This window comes from Heterodontus francisci, chromosome 2 (assembly GCF_036365525.1).
Source record: "Heterodontus francisci isolate sHetFra1 chromosome 2, sHetFra1.hap1, whole genome shotgun sequence".
NCBI classification, from domain to species: Eukaryota; Metazoa; Chordata; class Chondrichthyes; order Heterodontiformes; family Heterodontidae; genus Heterodontus; species Heterodontus francisci.
Genome location: NC_090372.1, coordinates 224,609,214 through 224,632,671, shown reverse-complemented (window position 1 = coordinate 224,632,671; position 23,458 = coordinate 224,609,214). Strand labels below are relative to the sequence as shown.

The following is a 23,458-nucleotide window of genomic DNA, read 5'->3' as shown; positions in this document are numbered from 1 at the left end:
AGTTTACAGCAACTATACATTCCTTCAAGGCACAAAAACCTCCAAAATAAAGGAAGTCAACTGTGGATAACAAAGGAAGTTAAGGATTGTATAAGATTAAAAGAAAAGGCCTATAAAGTTGCCAGAAATAGTAGTAAACCTGAGGATTGGGAGGATTTTAGAATACAGCAAAGGAGGATGAAGAAACTGATAAAGAAAGGAGAATAGAATATGAATGTAAACTAACAAAAATATAAAAATGGACTGTAAAAGCTTCTATAGGTACGTAAAAAGGAAACATTTGACTAAGACAAATGTGGGTCCATTACAGGCAGAGTCAGAAGAATTTATAATGGGGAATAGAGAAATGGCAGAGAAGCTAAATGATTACTTTGTGTCTGTCTTCACTGAGGAAGATACAAGAAATCTCCCAAAATTAGTGATCCAAGGGATTAGGGGGAATGAGGAATTGAAGGAAATTAGTATTAGTAAGAAGGTTGTATTGGAGAAATTAATGGGGCTGAAGGTTGATAAGTCCCCAGGATCTGATATTCTACATCCCAGAGTGTTGAAAGAGGTAGCCATGGAGATAGTGGATGCATTGGTAATCATCTTCCAAAATTCTATAGAATCTGGAGCAGTTCCTGCAGATTGGAAGGTAGCAAATGTCAACCCACTATTTAAGAAGGGAGAGAGAGAGAAAACAGGGAATTACAGACCTGTTAGTCTTACATCAGTCATTGGGAAAATGCTAGAATCTATTCTAAAGGATGTGATAAATGGACACTTGGATAATAATGATCTGATTGGGCAGAGTCAACGTGGATTTATGAATGGGAAATCATGTTTGATGAACCTGTTGGAGTTTTTTAAGGATGTTACTAACAGAATTGATAAAGGGGAGTCGGTGGATGTGATATACTTGGATTTTCAGATGTCTTTTGATAAAGTGCCCCGCAGGAGGTTGGTTAGCAAAATTAAAGCACATGGGATAGGAGGTAATATACTGGCATGGATTAAGGATTGGTTAACTGGCAGAAAGCAGAGAGTAGAAATAAACGGGACATTCTCACATTGGCAGGCTGTGACTAGTGGGGTACCGCAGGGATCAGTGCTTGGACCCCAGCTGTTCACAACATATATCAATGATTTGGAAGTGGGGACCAAATGTAGTATTTCCAAGTTCGCAGATGACACAAAACTAGGTGGGAATGTGTGTTGTGAGGAAGATGCAAAGTGGCTTCAAGGGGATTTGGACAGACTTAGTGAGTGGGCAAGAACGTGGCAGATATAATATAATGTGGAAAAATGTGAGGTTATCCACTTTGGTAGGAGGAATAGATGTGCAGAGTATTTCTTAAATGGTAAGAGATTAGAAAGTTTAGATGTACAAAGGGACCTGGGTGTCCTTGTCAATAAGTCACTGAAAGCTAACATGCAGGTACAGCAGACAATTAAGAAGGCTAATGGTATGTTAGTCTTTATTGCAGGAGGGTTTGAGTACAGGAGTAGTGAAGTCTTTCTTCGATTGTATAGAACCTTGGTTAGACCACACCCGGAGTACTGTGTGTAGTTTTGCTCCCCTTACCTTAGGAAGGATATTATTGCCATAGAGGGAGTGCAACGATGATTCACCAGACTTGTTCCCGGGATGGTGGGACTGTCCTATGAAGAGAGATTGGGGAAACTGGGCCTGTATTCTCTAGAGTTTCGAAGAATGAGAGGTGATCTCATTGAAACCTACAAAACGCTTAAAGGGATAGACAGGGTAGATGCAGGTAAGATGTTTCCCCTGGTTGAGGAATCTAGAACCAGGGGACACAATTTCCAAATAAGGGGGAAGCCACTCAGGACAGAGTTGAGGAGAAATTTCTTTACTCAGAGGGTTGTGAATCTTTGGAATTCTCTACCCCAGAGGGCTGTGGAAGCTCAGTCATTGAGTATGTTTAAAGTAGAGATTGCCAGATTTCTAAATACAAATGACATAAAGGGATATGAGGATAGTGTGAGAAAAAGGCATTGAAGTGGATGATCAGCCATGATTAGATTGAATGGCAGGGCAGACTGGATGGGCAGAATGGCCTACTCCTGCTCCGATGTTCCTATGTACATAGCAACTTGCTGATAATGGGTAGGATTTTTAAAAAAGTTTTTTGTGAAGTATTTTCAGATGCAATAATATAGTTTTGTAAAGAACTGTGCCCTGTTAGAGACTGGATAATTCACTAATGAGGTTTCGAAACCAACTGTTAATCTATATTGGTTTATGCTTGAAAAGAAAAGCAACTCATGATTTACTAACCAATTTTTGAGGGCTTGTCTCTTGATTTGTGAGGTGATGAGGTTGACAGTCCTGCCCTGGCCCATAATCTGAAGACCCCAGAACTATAATTCATTGGAGTTTTTCCTCTGCACCTGCCAGTTCAGTGAGAGAGAGGGAGTTTGCTGAGATCGGCTTTCGACCCCATGTCTCCATCACTATGTTTGCCCATTTCCTCCTCCATAAAGTTGCCTGACTCCTGCCTCAACCCATCCAAAACTCTGCTGCCCATATACTAACTTACACCAAGTCCTATTCACCCATCGCCCCTCTTCTCACTGACCTACACCATTCACCCATCGCCCCTCTTCTCACTGACCTACACCATTCACCCATCGCCCCTCTTCTCACTGACCTGCACCATTCACCCATCGCCCCTCTTCTCACTGACCTACACCATTCACCCATCACCCCTCTTCTCACTGACCTACACTATTCACCCATCGCCCCTCTTCTCACTGACCGACACCATTCACCCATCGCCCCTCTTCTCACTGACCGACACCATTCACCCATCGCCCCTCTTCTCACTGACCTGCACCATTCACCCATCGCCCCTCTTCTCACTGACCTACACCATTCACCCATCACCCCTCTTCTCACTGACCTAAACTATTCACCCATCGCCCCTCTTCTCACTGACCTACACCATTCACCCATCACTCCTCTTCTCACTGACCTACACCATTCACCCATCGCCCCTCTTCTCACTGACCTGCACCATTCACCCATCGCCCCTCTTCTCACTGACCTGCACCATTCACCCATCACCCCTCTTCTCACTGACCTGCACCATTCACCCATCACCCCTCTTCTCACTGACCTAAACTATTCACCCATCGCCCCTCTTCTCACTGACCTGCCCCATTCACCCATCGCCCCTCTTCTCACTGACCTAAACTATTCACCCATCGCCCCTCTTCTCACTGACCTGCACCATTCACCCATCGCCCCTCTTCTCACTGACCTGCACCATTCACCCATCGCCCCTCTTCTCACTGACCTGCACCATTCACCCATCACCCCTCTTCTCACTGACCTAAACTATTCACCCATCGCCCCTCTTCTCACTGACCTACACCATTCACCCATCCCCCCTCTTCTCACTGACCTACACCATGCACCCATCCCCCCTCTTCTCACTGACCTACACCATTCACCCATCGCCCCTCTTCTCACTGACCTAAACTTTCACCCATCGCCCCTCTTCTCACTGACCTAAACTATTCACCCATTGCCCCTCTTCTCACTGACCTACACCATTCACCCATCACCCCTCTTCTCACTGACCTACACCATTCACCCATCCCCCCTCTTCTCACTGACCGACACCATGCACCCATCGCCCCTCTTCTCACTGACCTAAACTATTCACACCCATCGCCCCTCTTCTCACTGACCTAAACTATTCACACCCATCGCCCCTCTTCTCACTGACCTACACCATTCACCCATCACCCCTCTTCTCACTGACCTACACCATTCACCCATCACCCCTCTTCTCACTGACCTACACCATTCACCCATCACCCCTCTTCTCACTGACCTACACCATTCACCCATCACCCCTCTTCTCACTGACCTACACCATTCACCCATCACCCCTCTTCTCACTGACCTACACCATTCACCCATCACCCCTCTTCTCACTGACCTACACCATTCACCCATCACCCCTCTTCTCACTGACCTACACTATTCACCCATCACCCCTCTTCTCACTGACCTACACTATTCACCCATCGTCCCTCTTCTCACTGACCTGCACCATTCACCCATCACCCCTCTTCTCACTGACCTACACCATTCACCCATCACCCCTCTTCTCACTGACCTACACCATTCACCCATCACCCCTCTTCTCACTGACCTACACCATTCACCCATCACCCCTCTTCTCACTGACCTACACTATTCACCCATCACCCCTCTTCTCACTGACCTACACCATTCACCCATCGTCCCTCTTCTCACTGACCTACACTATTCACCCATCACCCCTCTTCTCACTGACCTACACCATTCACCCCTCTTCTCACTGACCTGCACCATTCACCCCTCTTCACACTGACCTGCACCATTCACCGATCATCCCTCTTCTCACTGACCTACACCATTCACCCATCACCCCTCTTCTCACTGACCTACACCATTCACCCATCGCCCCTCTTCTCACTGACCTACACTATTCACCCATCACCCCTCTTCTTACTGACCTACACCATTCACCCATCGCCCCTCTTCTCACTGACCTACACCATTCACCCCTCTTCTCACTGACCTACACCATCACCCCTCTTCTCACTGACCTACACTGGCTCCCAGTCCATCAACGCCTCAATATTGAGAGTTTCATCCTTGTTTCCAAATCCCTCCATGTCCTCACCCCTCCCTATCTCTGTAATCTCCTCCAGCCCCACAACCCTCCGAGATAACTGTGCTCCTCTAATTCTGGCCTCTTGAGCATCCCTGATTTTAATCGCTCCACCATTGCCTTCAGCTGCCTGGGCCCTAATCTCTGGAATTTGCTCCCTACACCTCTCAGTCTCTCTTCTTCACCCTGCTCCTTTAAGAAAATCCTCAAAACCTACCTCTTTGACAAAGGTATTGGCCACCTGTCCTAATGTCTCTTTATGTGGCCCTGTGTCAGATTTGCTGTGATAATCGCTTCAGTGAAGCATCTTGGGATGTTGTACTACATTAGAGGCACGATATAAATGCAACTTGTTGTTGTTGATATTGTGACAATGAGATGCCAGCATGCCTCCAGACTCCTGATGTTTCTTCCCTCACCTTCTGCAGATGTGGATGAGTGTGGCGACTTTACAAATGGTGGCTGTCAGCAGGTGTGTAACAACTCTCCTGGGAGCTTCAGCTGTAACTGCTCGAGGGGCTTCCAACAACGCACTGACGACAGGACCAAGTGTGAGCGTGAGTGACACACGGGAGTTCCGAAATCATCATGTTAGCACCTCAGTGAGAGAGAAACTAGAGAGCAGAGGCCTGCATGTGTCTGAGCCCCAAGACTGAATGCAATCTGACCTCCAAGAAAAGCGTCAGGACTGGTCCTGCTAATCTGTCAAAAGGTTATCGACCAGAAACATTAACTGAGTTTCTCACTCCAGATGCTGCCTGACCTGCTGAATATTTTCTGTTCTGTTCCCATTGTACAGCCTAAACATGTTTGATGGGGACAGCATCGAGTGAGCTTTACTCTGTATCTAACACCGTTTTTTTTTCTTTTTTTTTATATACACACTTATATTTTTAAAATAACTTTATTAAAACCAGATAAATAAACAAAAAAAAACTCAAATTAAAATGCCATTCTCGGCGTCGACAATGCACTCCAGTCCCTGCGGTGCCCACCGGTCGCGGAAGGCCTCAAGCGTACCGGCGGACACCGCATGCTCCTTTTCCAGGGACACCCGGGCGCGAACGTAACCGCGGAAGAGGGGCAGGCAATCGGGGAGGATGGAACCCCCGACGGCCCGCAACCTGGACCTGTGAATTGCCACCTTGGCCAGGCCCAGGAGCAGACCGACGAGGAGATCCCCCTCCCGGCCCAAGCCCCTCCGCACCGGGTGCCCAAAGATCAGGAGCGTGGGACTGAAGTGCAGCTAGAATTTGAGGAGCAGCCCCTTCAGATACTCAAATAGGGGCTGCAACCTCGCACACTCCATATAAATGTGGAACACGGACTCGTCCAGGCCGCAGAAAGTACAGCTGGCCTGGGAGTCCGTGAACCTACTTAAAAGCCTATTGCACGGGACTGCTCTGTGCAGCACCCTCCACCCCAGGTCCCCGATGTAAAGGGGGAAGACTCCCGCGTAGAGAGACCTCCATCGGGGTTTCCCCTCGCCGCCAGATGGTAACGCGGACCGCCAGGGCATGTCCGGCCGGCTGACGAGGGCGAGGAAGTGGAGAGTGTGCAGGAGCAGCCTGTACAGGAAACCCCTCCGCGCCGATTGGAATGGCACGGAGGGCATTTCCGAGAGGCGGCTCGGGTTGTGCGGGACCGGCTCCCGAGGAGGGTTTCGGGGCCTGGGTCCGATGAGCAGTTCCGGCCGAGCGGGGGTCAGCTCGGCCGGGATCGCTCCGCACTCCCGAGCCCCCTCGCCACCCGCAGTGAGGGGCGTCCCGGGGGTTTCGGCTACTCCTCCGCCCGCCGGACCGTCCCCGGAGTCGGCCGCCCGGACAGCCGAGGCGCTCTCCTCCGCCGGCGGGGCAGCGCCCTGACTGGAGGCGACCATGTTCCAGACTCGGAAAAGATCCCGGTAAAAGACAGGCAACTCCCTCAGAGAGGCGCGGCTAACGGACTCCACCGGGAGCTGCGTGTCGTCTTGAAGGCAGTGACACTGGCGGAAAAAATACGTCGCCAGCGCACACCATCTGGGAGGACGCTCGACGTACAGGTATCTCTGCAGGGTCCGAAGGCGGAGAGTCGCAGCCTGGGTGCGGACGCACACCAGCGACTGACCGCCCTCCTCGATCGGGAGACTCAGGACCGCGGCAGAGACCCAGTGTTTCCTCTTGCCCCAGAAAAAATCGACGAGTTTCTTCTGGATCTTGGTGGCAAATACAGGGGGCGGGGCCAAAGTGACCAACCGGTAGCACAGCATCGAGGCCACCAGTTGGTTTATGACCAACGCTCGGCCCCTGTAGGAAAGCACTCGGAGCAGTCCTGTCCAGCGCCCCAGCCGAGCGGTGACTTTCGCCTCCAACTCTTGCCAGTTTGCCGGCCAGGCTTCCTCAGCGGGGCTAAGGTGGACTCCCAGATAGAGGAGGTGCGTGGTGCTCCACGCAAAAGGTGTCATCTCCTCCGGCAGGGAGTCCACCCGCCACTGACCAACCAGGAGTCCGGAACATTTCTCCCAATTGATCCTCGCGGAGGACGCGGCAGAAAAGGTCTGCTGGCAGTCGCGCATCCTCCGCAAGTCAACGGGATCTGTGATTGCGAGGAGCACGTCGTCGGCGTAAGCCGAGAGGACGACCCGCATGGCCGGCTCGCGCAGAGCCAATCCCGTCAACCTCCTGCGAAGCAGGCACAGGAAGGGCTCCACGCAGATGGTATACAATTGGCCGGACATGGGGCACCCCTGACGCACTCCTCTCCCAAATCGAAGGGGCGCCGTCAAGGACCCGTTAACTTTGACTAGACACTCTGCGGCGGCGTATAAAAGTCGGACCCGGGCCACAAAATGCGGCCCGAGTCCGAAAGCACGCAGAGTCCCGAAAAGATAATGGTGATCCACCCTGTCGAACGCCTTCTCCTGATCGAGGGAGAAAAAGGCGACCGACTGACCAGTCCTCTGGGAAAGATGGATCAGGTCCCGGACCAGGTGGATGTTGTCCTGGATGGACCGGCCCAGGACCGTGGAGGACTGGTCGGGGTGGATCATGTGGGCCAGCACGGAGCCCAGGCGGGTAGACATAGCCCGGGCAAAGATCTTATAATCCGTGCTGAGGAGGGAGACCGGACGCCAGTTTTTAAGCAGGCGGAGATCGCCCCTCTTCGGCAGCAGGACGATGACCGCCCTGCGCCACGAGAGGGGCATCTCCCCGGTCGCCAGGCTTTCCCCCAGGACCCGCGCGTAATCGTCCCCCAGGACGTCCCAGAACGCCCTGAGGAACTCCACGGTCAACCCATCCAGCCCTGGGGATTTGCCCCTCGAGAGCTGGTGGAGGGCGCCAGTCAGCTCCGCCAACGTGAGCGGAGCCTCCAATCCTTCGGCGCCCTCCGGGCTGACCTGCGGCAGGTCCTCCCACAAAACTCTGCGCGCATCCTCGCTGGACGGATCCGGAGAGAACAACGCACTGTAATACGTCCGGACCAGGAGGCCCATTCCCTCCGGATCCGTGATGGAGGATCCGTCGTCGGCCAGCAGCTCGACGAGCTGCTTACGGACCCCCCGCCATTTTTCCAGCGAGTAGAAGAAGGGTGAGGCGCGGTCCAAATCTTCCAGGATCTGGATCCGTGACCTCACGTACGCGCCTCGGGACCCTATGAGCTGCAGGTCCCTCAGCGCGCCCTTCTTCTCTTTGTACGCCTGCCACGGGGCCGGGTCCGCGACGGCATGACCGAGGCGGGACTCCAAGTCGAGCACCTCCCTCTCAAGGCGCCCGATCTCGGCTTCCCGCCTCTTGGTCGACCCCTTCGTGTACTCCTGACAGAAGACGCGGATGTGAGTCTTGCCCACATCCCACCATAGCCTCAAGGAGGGGAAGCCCCCCTGCTTCCTTCTCCAGTCGGCCCAGAATCGACAGAACGAGTCCCGAAATCGCACGTCCTCCAGCAGCCGGTTGTTAAAGTGCCAGTACGCGGACCCCGCCCGCGTACGGTGCGGAGTGAACTCCGCCCACACCAGGCGGTGGACCGAGCACGGCACCAGCCGCATGGAGGCCGCCGAAACGCGGGAGATGTACGCCTGCGAAATGTAGAGGCGGTCGATTCGCGACCCCCCTCCTCCAGACCTCCACGTGAAGGCGCTGGAGTCGGGATGGAGATTCCGCCAGACGTCCACCAAGTTAAGGGAGCTGATCAGTCCCCTCAACTTCTCCACCGACGCTTGGCCGCGCTGGGGACCGGAGCGATCCCCCACCTCGAGGGTGCAGTTAAAATCCCCCCCGAGGATGATGCACTCGCCGCTATCGATGGAGCTCAAGAGAGCGGACACTTCTTCAAAGAAGCGCGCTTGCAAAGCGCCGGGCCTGGGCGCGTACACGTTCACAAAGTGGAGCGGCACGCTACCCAGGCGAACGGCGAGGTGGAGCAAGCGGCCCGGCACTAGCTCCTTGACCCCCAAGATCTCCGGCTGAAAAGTCGGGGCCAACAAGATAGCCACCCCACTAGAAATAGGGGTGAGGTGACTCATGTAGACCCCACCCTGCCACTCCAGGAGCCAGGTGGCTTCGTCTCCCGGAACGGTGTGGGTTTCCTGCAGAAAGCTCACCGTGTATCTCCCTTCCCTAAGGACTGAGAGATTGTGAAATCTGCGGTGAGCCCCTCTGCTGCCGTTGATGTTGAGGCTGGCTATGGTTATCTTCATGTCAAAGGTACTTAAAACCCGTCACCAACAGCTCACTGTGAGGAGGGAGTGGAAGTGCACCTGGCCCTCCACTCCCCCAGCAACCCATTGAGGAACACATTAAAACGGCGCCTCTCAACCAGTTTCACGTCCGCGCGCTTGCCCGCTATCTTAAGGGCGGCACGGACGGACTGTATAATCAGCGCCAGATTCGACCAACGGTCGAGGGCCAGCTGAACTTTATTGCGGCAACCCCTGCAAGCCGCGAGGAAATCCCGGAGTTCCGCCGTGGGGATGAGAGGAGATTCGGTGGGAGGCACGAGGGACTCCACCACCTCACTGGCGATGGAATCAAGATCATCCTCCGTGCCCCGCACCGAATCCCCATCCTCCTCCGGGTCGTCACCGCCAGCGGCCGACACATCTACCACACACTGTGGGGCGGACGTCCCGGCCGCGCCAGCTGGTCCCGCCTCCGTCACAATCCCACCCCCAGGATCGATGGCGGAGGAGTCCTCTCTGGGTTCTATTGTGAAACTGGAGCCTATAGGCACCAGCGGTTCAGGACCCCCCTCCACCTCCGTCCCCAGGGCAATGAGTGGTCCAGGGGAGACAGAAGTTCCCGACTCCGGGAAACCAGCCGGAGCCGAGACTGGAGGCGGCGAGAGGAGGCCATCTCCCGCTCCGCCAGCACCCACAGGCCCAGCAGGTGGGGCAGCATTCTCAGTTATAACTGGGTCGGGTGTCTGCTGGTTGGTGGTGGACTCCGGCTGGGAGGCCCGACCCTCTGGGGCCTCGCCCTCCCCTTCATTCAGGACACCCGACCCAGTAGCAGTGGCAGAATGGGCGGCTTCCCCAGGCTCCCCCACCACAAGCAGGGCCCCACTTACTCCTTCAGGAGGGGCCTCATGTACCGGGGCCATCCCCTCCCCTCCATCCTGAGGAATAGGGAGCACCTGCCCGGACTTTGCAGCCTTGGTGGTGGCGGTAGGGGAAACCTGGGGACCCGAAACAGGAGAGTTCCCCTCCAACAGATGGGCCCTGCGCCTCAGGGCCCCTTGTTACCTCTGTGGAGGGGTGCCTTCTCCTCTTTTTCCCAGTTGTGTGCGGAGGCTCAGAGACCTCCATATCATCAGAGGCCTCCACCTCCACACTCTCCTTTTTTTTATTCACCCTGGGCCTGAGCCCAGCCCTGGGGCAAGTTGACTTCCCGAGATCGGGCCTTGGGCTGAGCTCAGGCTCGGGTCGTGTCACGATATCCAGGGGACGCGCCTCTCGATGTTTATTTCTCCTCCGCGCCTTCCTTCCACTTGGACGGTCACCCCCCTCCCTGCCGGAGGCCGTGAAAACCACAGCCTCCGGTACCGACTGAATGGTATCTGGTGGTGGTGTAGTGGGGGTGGGAGGAGGTGCAGCGTCGCCACCCTGGGCCGCTGAGTTGGAGTTGGCAGCCGGGAGGTTGGGGCAGTTCTTACGAACATGCCCCACCCCCTTACAGACATGGCACCGCACCCCGTCCAAGGTCCAGAAGACGCGGTAGGCCGTCCCCTGGAATTCTACATTGAAGTGGCCCTCTGTCACCTCCTCCCGCGCCAGCTGCATGAATAACTGGCGGCGGAAGGAGTACACGTGTCGGAGGCTGTTCTCCCGAAGACCGAGCGGGACTGGGGTGAGCCCCGTCTTTACCTCCCCCAGATGGTGCAGGTGGGGAAGGAGGAGCTCACCAGGGATGAAGGGTGGGACATTGGATAAAATGAGCCTTTGCGCAGTGGCCTCCAGGGGGTCCACTGGCAGAAAGGTCCCGCCCACGGCGAGCCCCTTGCTCAGAGCCAGGGACACCGCCCGCTCGGTCTTCAGAAAAAACACTGCCTTTCCGTACATTTTAGAGGCTGCAACAATGGCCGAAGGGCCGACAACCTCGGCCATTGCTTTCACGCATGCCTCTATAGTCATGTTCGGGTGGACGTAGCTCTTGACCCCATGCTTCGATGTTAATAAAGCAAACGGTGACGGGGCAATAGGTGCAGCTGCAGCAGCCGCAGCAGCATATGAACGGGAAGGCCCCGCCACCGGCGAAGAGGGGCTTGCCATGGGGTCTAAGAGCTACGTCCACCCCCAAGAAACAAAACAAATTTACACAATTTTTTAAAAAAGCAAACTTTAAACAAGGTGGAGTGGGAGTAGAGGAGGATGGCGTAGGATGGTAAAGGAAAAGGGGAGGATAGGTGATTGAGGCGACTGAGTGGAGGAAGGGAGAGAAAGGCTGAAAAGGATGTTTGTTCCAACTGCCAGTTGGAGCACCTTTATCACAATTAGTCCAAACTTGTTTGTTGTCTTCCAGTTGGGGGAGGCTTCTTCGCCCGGGACGGCTGGAGCCGCCCGGTACTCTCCTCTTCTGATTTTAACAAGACAGTCTTCACCCGGGCAACTCCAGCTGTCCCGAGCAGGCAGTTGGGGTGGGGAGGGAGCTCTCTGTGTGCAAACACCAATACAAACACAGGGGCCCCAACTGGATTTGGCTGCCCCACCACTGAGTCTTCAGGCCTCTTCTCCCTCCCCCAAACAGTTTAAACTTCATAGTCTTTCAGGTGCCCTGACACCCACCTCTCCAGAAAAATTGCAGCCTTCCTTGATGGTTTCCCTCCACTCTGTATTCACCTTTCTCCAGTCTCTCTCCCCAGTTGCTGCACTCTCCACTCTGTATTCACCTTTCTCCAATCTCTCTCTCCAGTTGCTGCAGTTTCCACTCTGTATTCACCTTTCTCCAGTTGCTGCAGTCTCCACTCTCCACTCTGCAATTGCTGCAACACAGATGCAGCTGCTCCCCCTGATTGCTGGCAGGAAGTGCTCCAAATTGACCAGCCAATCCCAGTGCTGTACCTGTCCTGGGAGTGTTTGATGGGGACAGTGTAGAGGGAGCTTTACTCTGTATTTTATAATTACACACAATCTCTGACACAGACACAGATCTATCTTTCCTCTCTCTCTCGCAAACCTGTGCCATGTTATACAATGTGTGCTGTCATAAACTGATGACATTCTGTCTCTTCCTTTCACCTTCCCCCACAGCGGTTTGTAACCCCGTCTGTCAGAACTATGGTCTGTGTGTGGCTCCTGATACGTGTGACTGTCCGGCTGGATACCCTGGGCCAGGTTGCTCTGGTATGTCTCAATATTCCATGTGTCTGTGTGTGTATGTTTGTGTGTTGTGTTTGTCTATCTGTGTTTTTGTGTGTAGTTGTTTGTATGTGTGTGTATATGTGGGGCTGTGCATGTGTTGCATAGTTGTGTGTTGTGAATGTGGTGTGTGTGTTTTGTGTGTGAGTGATGTGTGTGTTGCGTGGTTGTGTGTATGTTGTGTGTCTGTGTTTTGTGTGTGTGTTGTGTCTGCGTGTGTGTGTTGTGTGTGTTGCGTGTCTTTGAGATTTGTGTATGTTTGTGTGTGTTTGGTTGTGTCTGCGTGTGTCTGTTGTGTTTGCGTGTCTCTGTGCAGATGTGTAACTCGAACGGGAATGTTCTCGGGAACCAGGATCATGCAAAGAGATTGGAACACAGTGAGTGCTGGTCTCAGCCAGATAGTTACGATTAATTCAACTCAGATTCCTGTAATATATTCTCTGAATAGTCCAACTTTATGTCATACCTTCGAGAAGTAATTTAAATTGAAATTATTGCCAGTCCTGTCTGCCTTTTTATCCTAAAAAACCAAAATCCAACCTGCTGAGCACAGAAAGTTAGCAAAGTAAACTTTCATCAAGTGGTACATACATCAAACACACTCCCGAACCACCGAAAGAGGCAGTTTTAATTCTTCACTGTTTCAATCCCAAACTAATCCCACTGCCCCACTCTCTCCCCATAGCCCTGTTTCAATCCCAAACTAATCCCCCTGCCCCACTCTCTCCCCATAGCCCTGTATCAATCCCAAATTAATCCCACTGCCCCACTCTCCCCATAGCCCTGTATCAATCCCAAACTAATCCCACTGCCCCACTCTCTCCCCACTCTCTCCCCATAGCCCTGTATCAATCCCCAAACTAATCCCACTGCCCCACTCTCTCCCCATAGCCCTGTATCAATCCCCAAACTAATCCCACTGCCCCACTCTCTCCCCATAGCCCTGTATCAATCCCAAACTAATCCCACTGCCCCACTCTCTCCCCATAGCCCTGTATCAATCCCCAAACTAATCCCACTGCCCCACTCTCTCCCCATAGCCCTGTATCAATCCCCTAACTAATCCCACTGCCCCACTCTCTCCCCATAGCCCTGTATCAATCCCCAAACTAATCCCACTGCCCCACTCTCTCCCCATAGCCCTGTATCAATCCCCTAACTAATCCCACTGCCCCACTCTCTCCCCATAGCCCTGTATCAATCCCCAAACTAATCCCACTGCCCCACTCTCTCCCCATAGCCCTGTATCAATCCCCAACCTAATCCCACTGCCCCACTCTCTCCCCATAGCCCTGTATCAATCCCCAAACTAATCCCACTGCCCCACTCTCTCTCCACATAGCCCTGTATCAATCCCAAACCAATCCCCCTGCCCCACTCTCACCCCATAGCCCTGTATCAATCCCCAAACTAATCCCACTGCCCCACTCTCTCCCCATAGCCCTGTATCAATCCCCAAACTAATCCCACTGCCCCACTCTCTCCCCATAGCCCTGTATCAATCCCCACACTAATTCCCCCTGCCCCACTCTCTCCCCATATCTCTCTTACTCTGTTTCAAATAATTTTTACTTTATAGATGCAATTGTCTCTGCCTCAATTACTCCCGACATTCCGATGCTTTCTCCAATCTCTGTCACCATGTTCAATTGATGTGCCCACATCACTGCCTGTCTGGCAATGGCGATAATCCATTCCTATTCAGAGGAACACCTCCCTCACCTGTTTTCCTCTCAGTCGTTGCAATGATAATTGAGTTATTGACCAATCACAGCCATCAATTTCAATCACTGAGTCCAAAACAGAGCCAGACATGAGATGTGGAAAACCCCCAGTGGGGGAGAGCTTCCGGAACCAGAGGTTCAAACTCACCTCTTCCTCATGAGTTACACTCATCACACATCACATCTTAAATTAGTTATAGACTGGGTCCCAAAATATAATTTACTGGAAGAAATTTATCTCATTTTTATTTGAATAAATTAGTACTAAAAGCTTCTACAGCTGCAAAGTGGACCATTCCACTGCCCCCTCCCCCTCCCCTCTGTACAGGGGTAACCATAGCGACAAGGATCCTGTGTAAGAATCTTTATCCAGTCGGGATGCAGTGCCAGAGTAACTGGAATCAGTCAGTGATGTACCTGGTTTAACTTCATTCCTGTCTGTGTCTCTAGCAATGTGTTCACCGCCCTGCTCTCACGGTGGGACCTGCATGCGCTCCAACATGTGTCTGTGTTCCCAGGGCTGGACCGGAATCGGATGTCAGACAGGTTAGTGAATCGGAACTTTCAATCTCACGATTACTCCCAGTCTGACTTGGCGATCTGCAGATGATAGATTCAGCCCTCATTCAAACGATCAGAAAACCAGGCTCTTTCTGAATAGCCAATGTGATAATGACCACATCATCTGTTTCACTCATATTGACTGATGTTATAAATGGTGACATGGGATTTTGTACATAATCCTGAGGGGCCAAATTGGGCAGCGAAAGTTCCAAGAAAGCAGCACTCCCTCAGTACTGTCCCTCCGACAGTACAGCGCTCCCTCAGTACTGTCCCTCCGACAGTGCAGCGCTCCCTCGGTACTGCCCCTCCGAAAGTGCAGCGCTCCCTCGGTACTGCCCCTCCGAAAGTGCAGCGCTCCCTCGGTACTGCCCCTCCGACAGTGCAGCACTCCCTCGGTACTGCACCTCCGACAGTGCAGCGCTCCCTCGGTACTGGCCCTCCGACAGTGCAGCACTCCCTCAGTACTGCCCCTCCGAAAGTGCAGCGCTCCCTCGGTACTGCCCCTCCGAACGTGCAGCGCTCCCTCGGTACTGGCCCTCCGACAGTGCAGCGCTCCCTCGGTACTGGCCCTCCGACAGTGCAGTGCTCCCTCGGTACTGCACCTCCGACAGTGCAGCACTCCCTCAGTACTGCCCCTCCGACAGTGCAGAGCTCCCTCACTACGGAACCTCCGACAGTGCAGCACTCCCTCGGAACTGCCCCTCCGACAGTGCAGCGCTCCCTCGGTACTGACCCTCCGACAGTGCAGAGCTCCCTCGGTACGGAACCTCCGACAGTGCAGCACTCCCTCGGAACTGCCCCTCCGACAGTGCAGCACTCCCTCAGTACTGACCCTCCGACAGTGCGGCACTCCCTCGGTACTGGCCCTCCGACAGTGCAGCGCTCCCTCGGTACTGACCCTCCGACAGTGCAGAGCTCCCTCGGTACGGAACCTCCGACAGTGCAGCACTCCCTCGGTACTGACCCTCCGACAGTGCAGCGCTCCCTCGGTACTGACCCTCCGACACTGCAGCGCTCCCTCGGTACTGACCCTCCGACAGTGCAGAGCTCCCTCGGTACGGAACCTCCGACAGTGCAGCACTCCCTCGGAACTGCCCCTCCGACAGTGCAGCGCTCCCTCGGTACTGGCCCTCCGACAGTGCAGCGCTCCCTCGGTACTGGCCCTCCGACAGTGCAGCGCTCCCTCGGTACTGGCCCTCCGACAATGCATCGCTCCCTCGGTACTGGCCCTCCGACAGTGCAGCACTCCCTCAGTACGGAACCTCTGACAATGCAGCGCTCCCTCGGTACTGCCCCTCCGACAGTGCAGCACTCCCTCGGTACTGTACCTCCGACAGTGCAGCGCTCCCTCGGTACTGGCCCTCCGACAGTGCAGCGCTCCCTCGGTACTGGCCCTCCGACAGTGCAGTGCTCCCTCGGTACTGACCCTCCGACAGTGCAGCGCTCCCTCGGTACTGACCCTCCGACAGTGCAGCACTCCCTCAGTACTGCCCCTCCGAAAGTGCAGCGCTCCCTCGGTACTGGCCCTCCGACAGTGCAGCGCTCCCTCGGTACTGGCCCCCCGACAGTGCGGCACTCCCTCGGTACTGCACCTCCGACAGTCCAGCACTCCCTCAGTACTGCCCCTCCGACAGTGCAGCGCTCCCTCGGTACTGACCCTCCGACAGTGCAGAGCTCCCTCGCTACGGAACCTCCGACAGTGCAGCACTCCCTCGGAACTGCCCCTCCGACAGTGCAGCGCTCCCTCGGTACTGACCCTCCGACAGTGCAGAGCTCCCTCGGTACGGAACCTCCGACAGTGCAGCACTCCCTCGGAACTGCCCCTCCGACAGTGCAGCACTCCCTCAGTACTGACCCTCCGACAGTGCGGCACTCCCTCGGTACTGGCCCTCCGACAGTGCAGCGCTCCCTCGGTACTGACCCTCCGACAGTGCAGAGCTCCCTCGGTACGGAACCTCCGACAGTGCAGCACTCCCTCGGTACTGACCCTCCGACAGTGCAGCGCTCCCTCGGTACTGACCCTCCGACAGTGCAGCGCTCCCTCGGTACTGACCCTCCGACAGTGCAGAGCTCCCTCGGTACGGAACCTCCGACAGTGCAGCACTCCCTCGGAACTGCCCCTCCGACAGTGCAGCACTCCCTCGGTACTGGCCCTCCGACAGTGCAGCGCTCCCTCGGTACTGGCCCTCCGACAGTGCAGCGCTCCCTCGGTACTGGCCCTCCGACAGTGCATCACTCCCTCGGTACTGGCCCTCCGACAGTGCAGCACTCCCTCGGTACGGAACCTCTGACAATGCAGCGCTCCCTCGGTACTGCCCCTCCGACAGTGCAGCACTCCCTCGGTACTGGCCCTCCGACAGTGCAGCGCTCCCTCGGTACTGGCCTTCCGACAGTGCAGCGCTCACTCGGTACTGACCCTCCGACAGTGCAGTGCTCCCTCGGTACTGACCCTCCGACAGTGCAGCGCTCCCTCGGTACTGACCCTCCGACAGTGCAGCGCTCCCTCGGTACTGACCCTCCGACAGTGCAGCGCTCCCTCGGTACTGACCCTCCGACAGTGCGGCACTCCCTCAGTACTGACCCTCCGACAGTGCAGCGCTCCCTTGGTACTGACCCTCCGACAGTGCAGCACTGCCTCAGTACTGACCCTCTGACAGTGCAGCACTCCCTCGGTACGGAACCTCCGACAGTGCGGCACTCCCTCAGTACTGACCCTCCGACAGTGCAGCGCTCCCTTGGTACTGACCCTCCGACAGTGCAGAGCTCCCTCGGTACTGACCCTCCGACAGTGCGGCACTCCCTCAGTACTGACCCTCCGACAGTGCAGCGCTCCCTTGGTACTGACCCTCCGACAGTGCAGAGCTCCCTCAGTACGGACCCTCCGACAGTGCAGCACTCCCTCGGTACGGAACCTCCGACAGTGCGGCACTCCCTCAGTACTGACCCTCCGACAGTGCAGCGCTCCCTTGGTACTGACCCTCCGACAGTGCAGCGCTCCCTCGGTACGGAACCTCCGACAGTGCGGCACTCCCTCAGTACTGACCCTCCGACAGTGCAGCGCTCCCTTGGTACTGACCCTCCGACAGTGCAGAGCTCCCTCGGTACTGACCCTCCGACAGTGCGGCACTCCCTCAGTACTGACCCTCCGACAGTGCAGCGCTCCCTTGGTACTGACCCTCCGACAGTGCAGAGCTCCCTCAGTACGGACCCTCCGACAGTGCAGCACTCCCTCGGAACTGCCCCTCCGACAGTGCAGCGCTCCCTCGGTACTGACCCTCCGACAGTGCAGCGCTCCCTCGGTACGGAACCTCCGACAGTGCAGCACTCCCTCGGAACTGCCCCTCCGACAGTGCAGCGCTCCCTCGGTACTGACCCTCCGACAGTGCAGAGCTCCCTCGGTACGGAACCTCCGACAGTGCAGCACTCCCTCGGAACTGCCCCTCCGACAGTGCAGCACTCCCTCGGAACTGCCCCTCCGACAGTGCAGCGCTCCCTCGGTACTGACCCTCCGACAGTGCAGCGCTCCCTCGGTACTGACCCTCCGACAATGCAGAGCTCCCTCGGTACGGAACCTCCGACAGTGCAGCACTCCCTCGGAACTGCCCCTCCGACAGTGCAGCACTCCCTCAGTACTGACCCTCCGACAGTGCAGCACTCCCTCAGTACTGACCCTCCGACAGTGCGGCACTCCCTCGGTACTGACCCTCCGACAGTGCAGAGCTCCCTCGGTACGGAACCTCCGACAGTGCAGCACTCCCTCGGAACTGCCCCTCCGACAGTGCAGCGCTCCCTCGGTACTGGCCCTCCGACAGTGCAGCGCTCCCTCGGTACTGGCCCTCCGACAGTGCAGCGCTCCCTCGGTACTGGCCCTCCGACAGTGCAGCGCTCACTTGGTACTGGCCCTCCGACAGTGCAGCGCTCCCTCGGTACTGGCCCTCCGACAGTGCATCGCTCCCTCGGTACTGACCCTCCGACAGTGCAGTGCTCCCTCGGTACTGACCCTCCGACAGTGCAGCGCTCCCTCGGTACTGACCCTCCGACAGTGCAGAGCTCCCTCGGTACGGAACCTCCGACAGTGCAGCACTCCCTCGGTACTGCCCCTCCGACAGTGCAGCACTCCCTCGGTACTGCCCCTCCGACAGTGCAGCACTCCCTCGGTACTGACCGTCCGACAGTGCAGAACTCCCTCGGTATGGAACGTCCGACAGTGCAGAACTCCCTCAGGACTGACCCTCCGACAGTGCAGAACTCCCTCGGTATGGAACCTCTGACAGTACAGCACTCCCTCAGAACTGCCCCTCCGACAGTGCAGCGCTCCCTCGGTACTGACCCTCCGACAGTGCAGCGCTCCCTCGGTACTGACCCTCCGACAGTGCAGAGCTCCCTCGGTACGGAACCTCCGACAGTGCAGCACTCCCTCGGAACTGCCCCTCCGACAGTGCAGCACTCCCTCAGTACTGACCCTCCGACAGTGCAGCACTCCCTCAGTACTGACCCTCCGACAGTGCGGCACTCCCTCGGTACTGGCCCTCCGACAGTGCAGCGCTCCCTCGGTACTGACCCTCCGACAGTGCAGCGCTCCCTCGGTACTGACCCTCCGACAGTGCAGCGCTCCCTCGGTACTGACCCTCCGACAGTGCAGTGCTCCCTCGGTACTGACCCTCCGACAGTGCAGCGCTCCCTCGGTACTGACCCTCCGACAGTGCAGAGCTCCCTCGGTACGGAACCTCCGACAGTGCAGCACTCCCTCGGTACTGCCCCTCCGACAGTGCAGCACTCCCTCGGTACTGCCCCTCCGACAGTGCAGCGCTCCCTCGGTACTGACCGTCCGACAGTGCAGAACTCCCTCGGTATGGAACGTCCGACAGTGCAGAACTCCCTCGGTATGGAACCTCTGACAGTACAGCACTCCCTCAGAACTGCCCCTCCGACAGTGCAGCGCTCCCTCGGTACTGGCCCTCCGACAGTGCAGCGCTCCCTCGGTACTGACCCTCCGACAGTGCAGAGCTCCCTCGGTACGGAACCTCCGACAGTGCAGCACTCCCTCGGAACTGCCCCTCCGACAGTGCAGCACTCCCTCAGTACTGACCCTCCGACAGTGCAGCACTCCCTCAGTACTGACCCTCCGACAGTGCGGCACTCCCTCGGTACTGGCCCTCCGACAGTGCAGCGCTCCCTCGGTACTGACCCTCCGACAGTGCAGAGCTCCCTCGGTACGGAACCTCCGACAGTGCAGCACTCCCTCGGAACTGCCCCTCCGACAGTGCCGCGCTCCCTCGGTACTGGCCCTCCGACAGTGCAGCGCTCCCTCGGTACTGGCCCTCCGACAGTGCAGCGCTCCCTCGGTACTGGCCCTCCGACAGTGCAGCGCTCCCTCGGTACTGACCCTCCGACAGTGCAGCGCTCCCTCGGTACTGACCCTCCGACAGTGCAGCGCTCCCTCGGTACTGACCCTCCGACAGTGCAGTGCTCCCTCGGTACTGACCCTCCGACAGTGCAGCGCTCCCTCGGTACTGACCCTCCGACAGTGCAGAGCTCCCTCGGTACGGAACCTCCGACAGTGCAGCACTCCCTCGGTACTGCCCCTCCGACAGTGCAGCACTCCCTCGGTACTGACCGTCCGACAGTGCAGAACTCCCTCGGTATGGAACGTCCGACAGTGCAGAACTCCCTCAGGACTGACCCTCCGACAGTGCAGAACTCCCTCGGTATGGAACCTCTGACAGTACAGCACTCCCTCAGGACTGACCCTCCGACAGTGCAGAACTCCCTCGGAACGGAACCTCTGACAGTGCAGCACTCCCTCAGGACTGACCCTCCGACAGTGCAGAACTCCCTCGGTACGGAACCTCCGACAGTGCAGCACTCCCTCGGTACTGCCCCTCCGACAGTGCAGCGCTCCGTCGGTACTGACCCTCCGACAGTGCAGCGCTCCCTCGGTACTGGCCCTCCGACAGTGCAGCGCTCCCTCGGTACTGGCCCTCCGACAGTGCAGCGCTCCCTCGGTACTGGCCCTCCGACAGTGCAGCGCTCCCTCGGTACTGGCCCTCCGACAGTGCAGCGCTCCCTCGGTACTGGCCCTCCGACAGTGCATCGCTCCCTCGGTACTGGCCCTCCGACAGTGCATCGCTCCCTCGGTACTGGCCCTCCGACAGTGCAGCGCTCCCTCGGTACTGGCCCTCCGACAGTGCATCGCTCCCTCGGTACTGGCCCTCCGACAGTGCAGCGCTCCCTCGGTACTGGCCCTCCGACAGTGCAGCGCTCCCTTGGTACTGGACCTCCGACAGTGCAGCGCTCCCTCGGTACTGGCCCTCCGACAGTGCATCGCTCCCTCGGTACTGGCCCTCCGACAGTGCATCGCTCCCTCGGTACTGGCCCTCCGACAGTGCAGCGCTCCCTCGGTACTGGCCCTCCGACAGTGCATCGCTCCCTCGGTACTGGCCCTCCGACAGTGCAGCGCTCCCTCGGTACTGACCCTCCGACAGTGCAGCGCTCCCTCGGTACTGACCCTCCGACAGTGCAGCGCTCCCTCGGTACTGACCCTCCGACAGTGCAGCGCTCCCTCGGTACTGACCCTCCGACAGTACAGAGCTCCCTCGGTACTGCCCCTCCGACAGTGCAGCGCTCCCTCGGTACTGCCCCTCGGACAGTGCAGCACTCCCTCGGTACTGCCCCTCGGACAGTGCAGCACTCCCTCGGTACTGCCCCTCCGACAGTGCAGCACTCCCTCGGTACTGCCCCTCCGACAGTGCAGCACTCCCTCGGTACTGCCCCTCCGACAGTGCAGCACTCCCTCGGTACTGCCCCTCCGACAGTGCAGCACTCCCTCGGTACTGACCCTCCGACAGTGCAGAACTCCCTCGGTGTGGAACCTCCGACAGTGCAGAACTCCCTCGGTGTGGAACCTCCGACAGTGCAGAACTCCCTCGGTACGGAACCTCCGACAGTGCAGAACTCCCTCGGTACGGAACCTCTGACAGTGCAGCACTCCCTCAGGACTGACCCTCCGCCAGTGCAGAACTCCCTCGGTTCGGAACCTCTGACAGTACAGCACTCCCTCAGGACTGACCCTCCGACAGTGCAGAACTCCCTCGGTACGGAACCTCTGACAGTGCAGCACTCCCTCAGGACTGACCCTCCGCCAGTGCAGAACTCCCTCGGTACGGAACCTCTGACAGTACAGCACTCCCTCAGGACTGACCCTCCGACAGTGCAGAACTCCCTCGGTACGGAACCTCTGACAGTGCAGCACTCCCTCAGGACTGACCCTCCGACAGTGCAGAACTCCCTCGGTACGGAACCTCTGACAGTACAGCACTCCCTCAGTACTGACCCTCCGACAGTGCAGAACTCCCTCGGTACGGAACCTCTGACAGTACAGCACTCCCTCAGTACTGACCCTCCGACAGTGCAGAACTCCCTCGGTACGGAACCTCTGACAGTGCAGCATTCCCTCAGTAGTGACCCTCAGACAGCGCAGTGTCAGCCTAGATTGTGGAGTGCTACTTGAATAAAGACCTTCCTGACTCTGAGGAGGGAGCAGTACACACTGAGCCATGGCCTCCCTGTGTGAAGATGAGCTTTCACAAAACTCTAGCCTGCGGGTACAGGAAGGCAAATGGAATGTTGGTATCTTTTGCAAGGGAGATGGAGTATAAAAGTAGGGAAGTCTTGCTACAACTGTACAGAGCATAGGTGAGACCGCACCTAGAGTGTTGTGCAGTTCTAGCCTCATTTAAGGAGGGATATACTTGCATTGGAAGTGCAGCACTTTCTCAAGGGACATTAAGGATGGGTAGTAAATACTGGACTAGACAGCGACACCCACATCTCACGAATGAATATATAAAAAGGAAGCAGTCCAGAGGAGTTTCACCAGGTTGATTGCTGGGATGAAGGCGCCATTTGTTGAGGAAAGGTTGAGCAAGTTGGTTCATTGGGGTTTAGAAGAATGAGAGGTGATCTTGTTGAAACATATTAGATTCTGAGGGGGCTTGACAGAGTAGATTCTGAGAGGATGTTTCCCCTCCTGGGTGAATCGAGAATTTGGGGACACGGTTTCAGAACAAGGTGGAGATGAGAAAGAATTTCTTCTCTGAGCATCATTTATCCTTGGAGTAGTCTTCCCCAGGGAGCAGTGGAGTCTGGGTCATTGAATATGTTCAAGGCTGAGTTAGACAGGTTCTTGATCTACAAGGGAGTCAAGTGTTATGGGGGGCAGGGAGGAAAGTGGAGTTGAGGCCACAATCTGATCAGCCATGATCTTATTGAATGGCAGAGCAGACTCGAGGGGCTGAATGGCCTACTCCTGCTCCTAATTCTGATGTTCTTATGTTTTAATCTGATGTCAGTCTCTTTGTCCATCTGTCATAGATTTGTTACGACCAGGTGAGAGGGGTCTAGGGGTTCCCTCTCAGTCTTTGCCTGGTTTAACTGGAACAAGGTTCAACTTTTAAAAAAACACCGTGTTTTAGCTCCCCCTTTGTGAATCCTTGTTCACCACTTTCCAATGGTAAGGCAAAGAAATCAATTCAGACAGGTTTTCTTAGATTTAATACAAGAAAAGTAGAAGTTTATTAATCCTAAACTGTAAGCCGGTCACCGACTACAAATATGCGACGTGACCACGCGATAAATACACACGCCAATAGAGACATAAAAGTAGA

General features: G+C 56.2%; 1 protein-coding gene across 2 annotated transcripts in view; it reads left to right on the top strand.

Moving 5' to 3' along the window:
• si:ch211-221n20.8 (uncharacterized protein LOC100034409 homolog) overlaps nt 1-23,458 on the top strand; it is a 234,870-nt gene that overhangs the window by 106,253 nt on the left and 105,159 nt on the right. For both annotated transcript variants that reach the window (XM_068016442.1, XM_068016433.1), the window contains exons 11-13: nt 5,102-5,230; nt 12,397-12,489; nt 14,679-14,774. In XM_068016442.1, the coding sequence (XP_067872543.1) occupies nt 5,102-5,230; nt 12,397-12,489; nt 14,679-14,774 (318 nt within the window). The remainder of the gene's footprint in view (nt 1-5,101; nt 5,231-12,396; nt 12,490-14,678; nt 14,775-23,458) is intronic.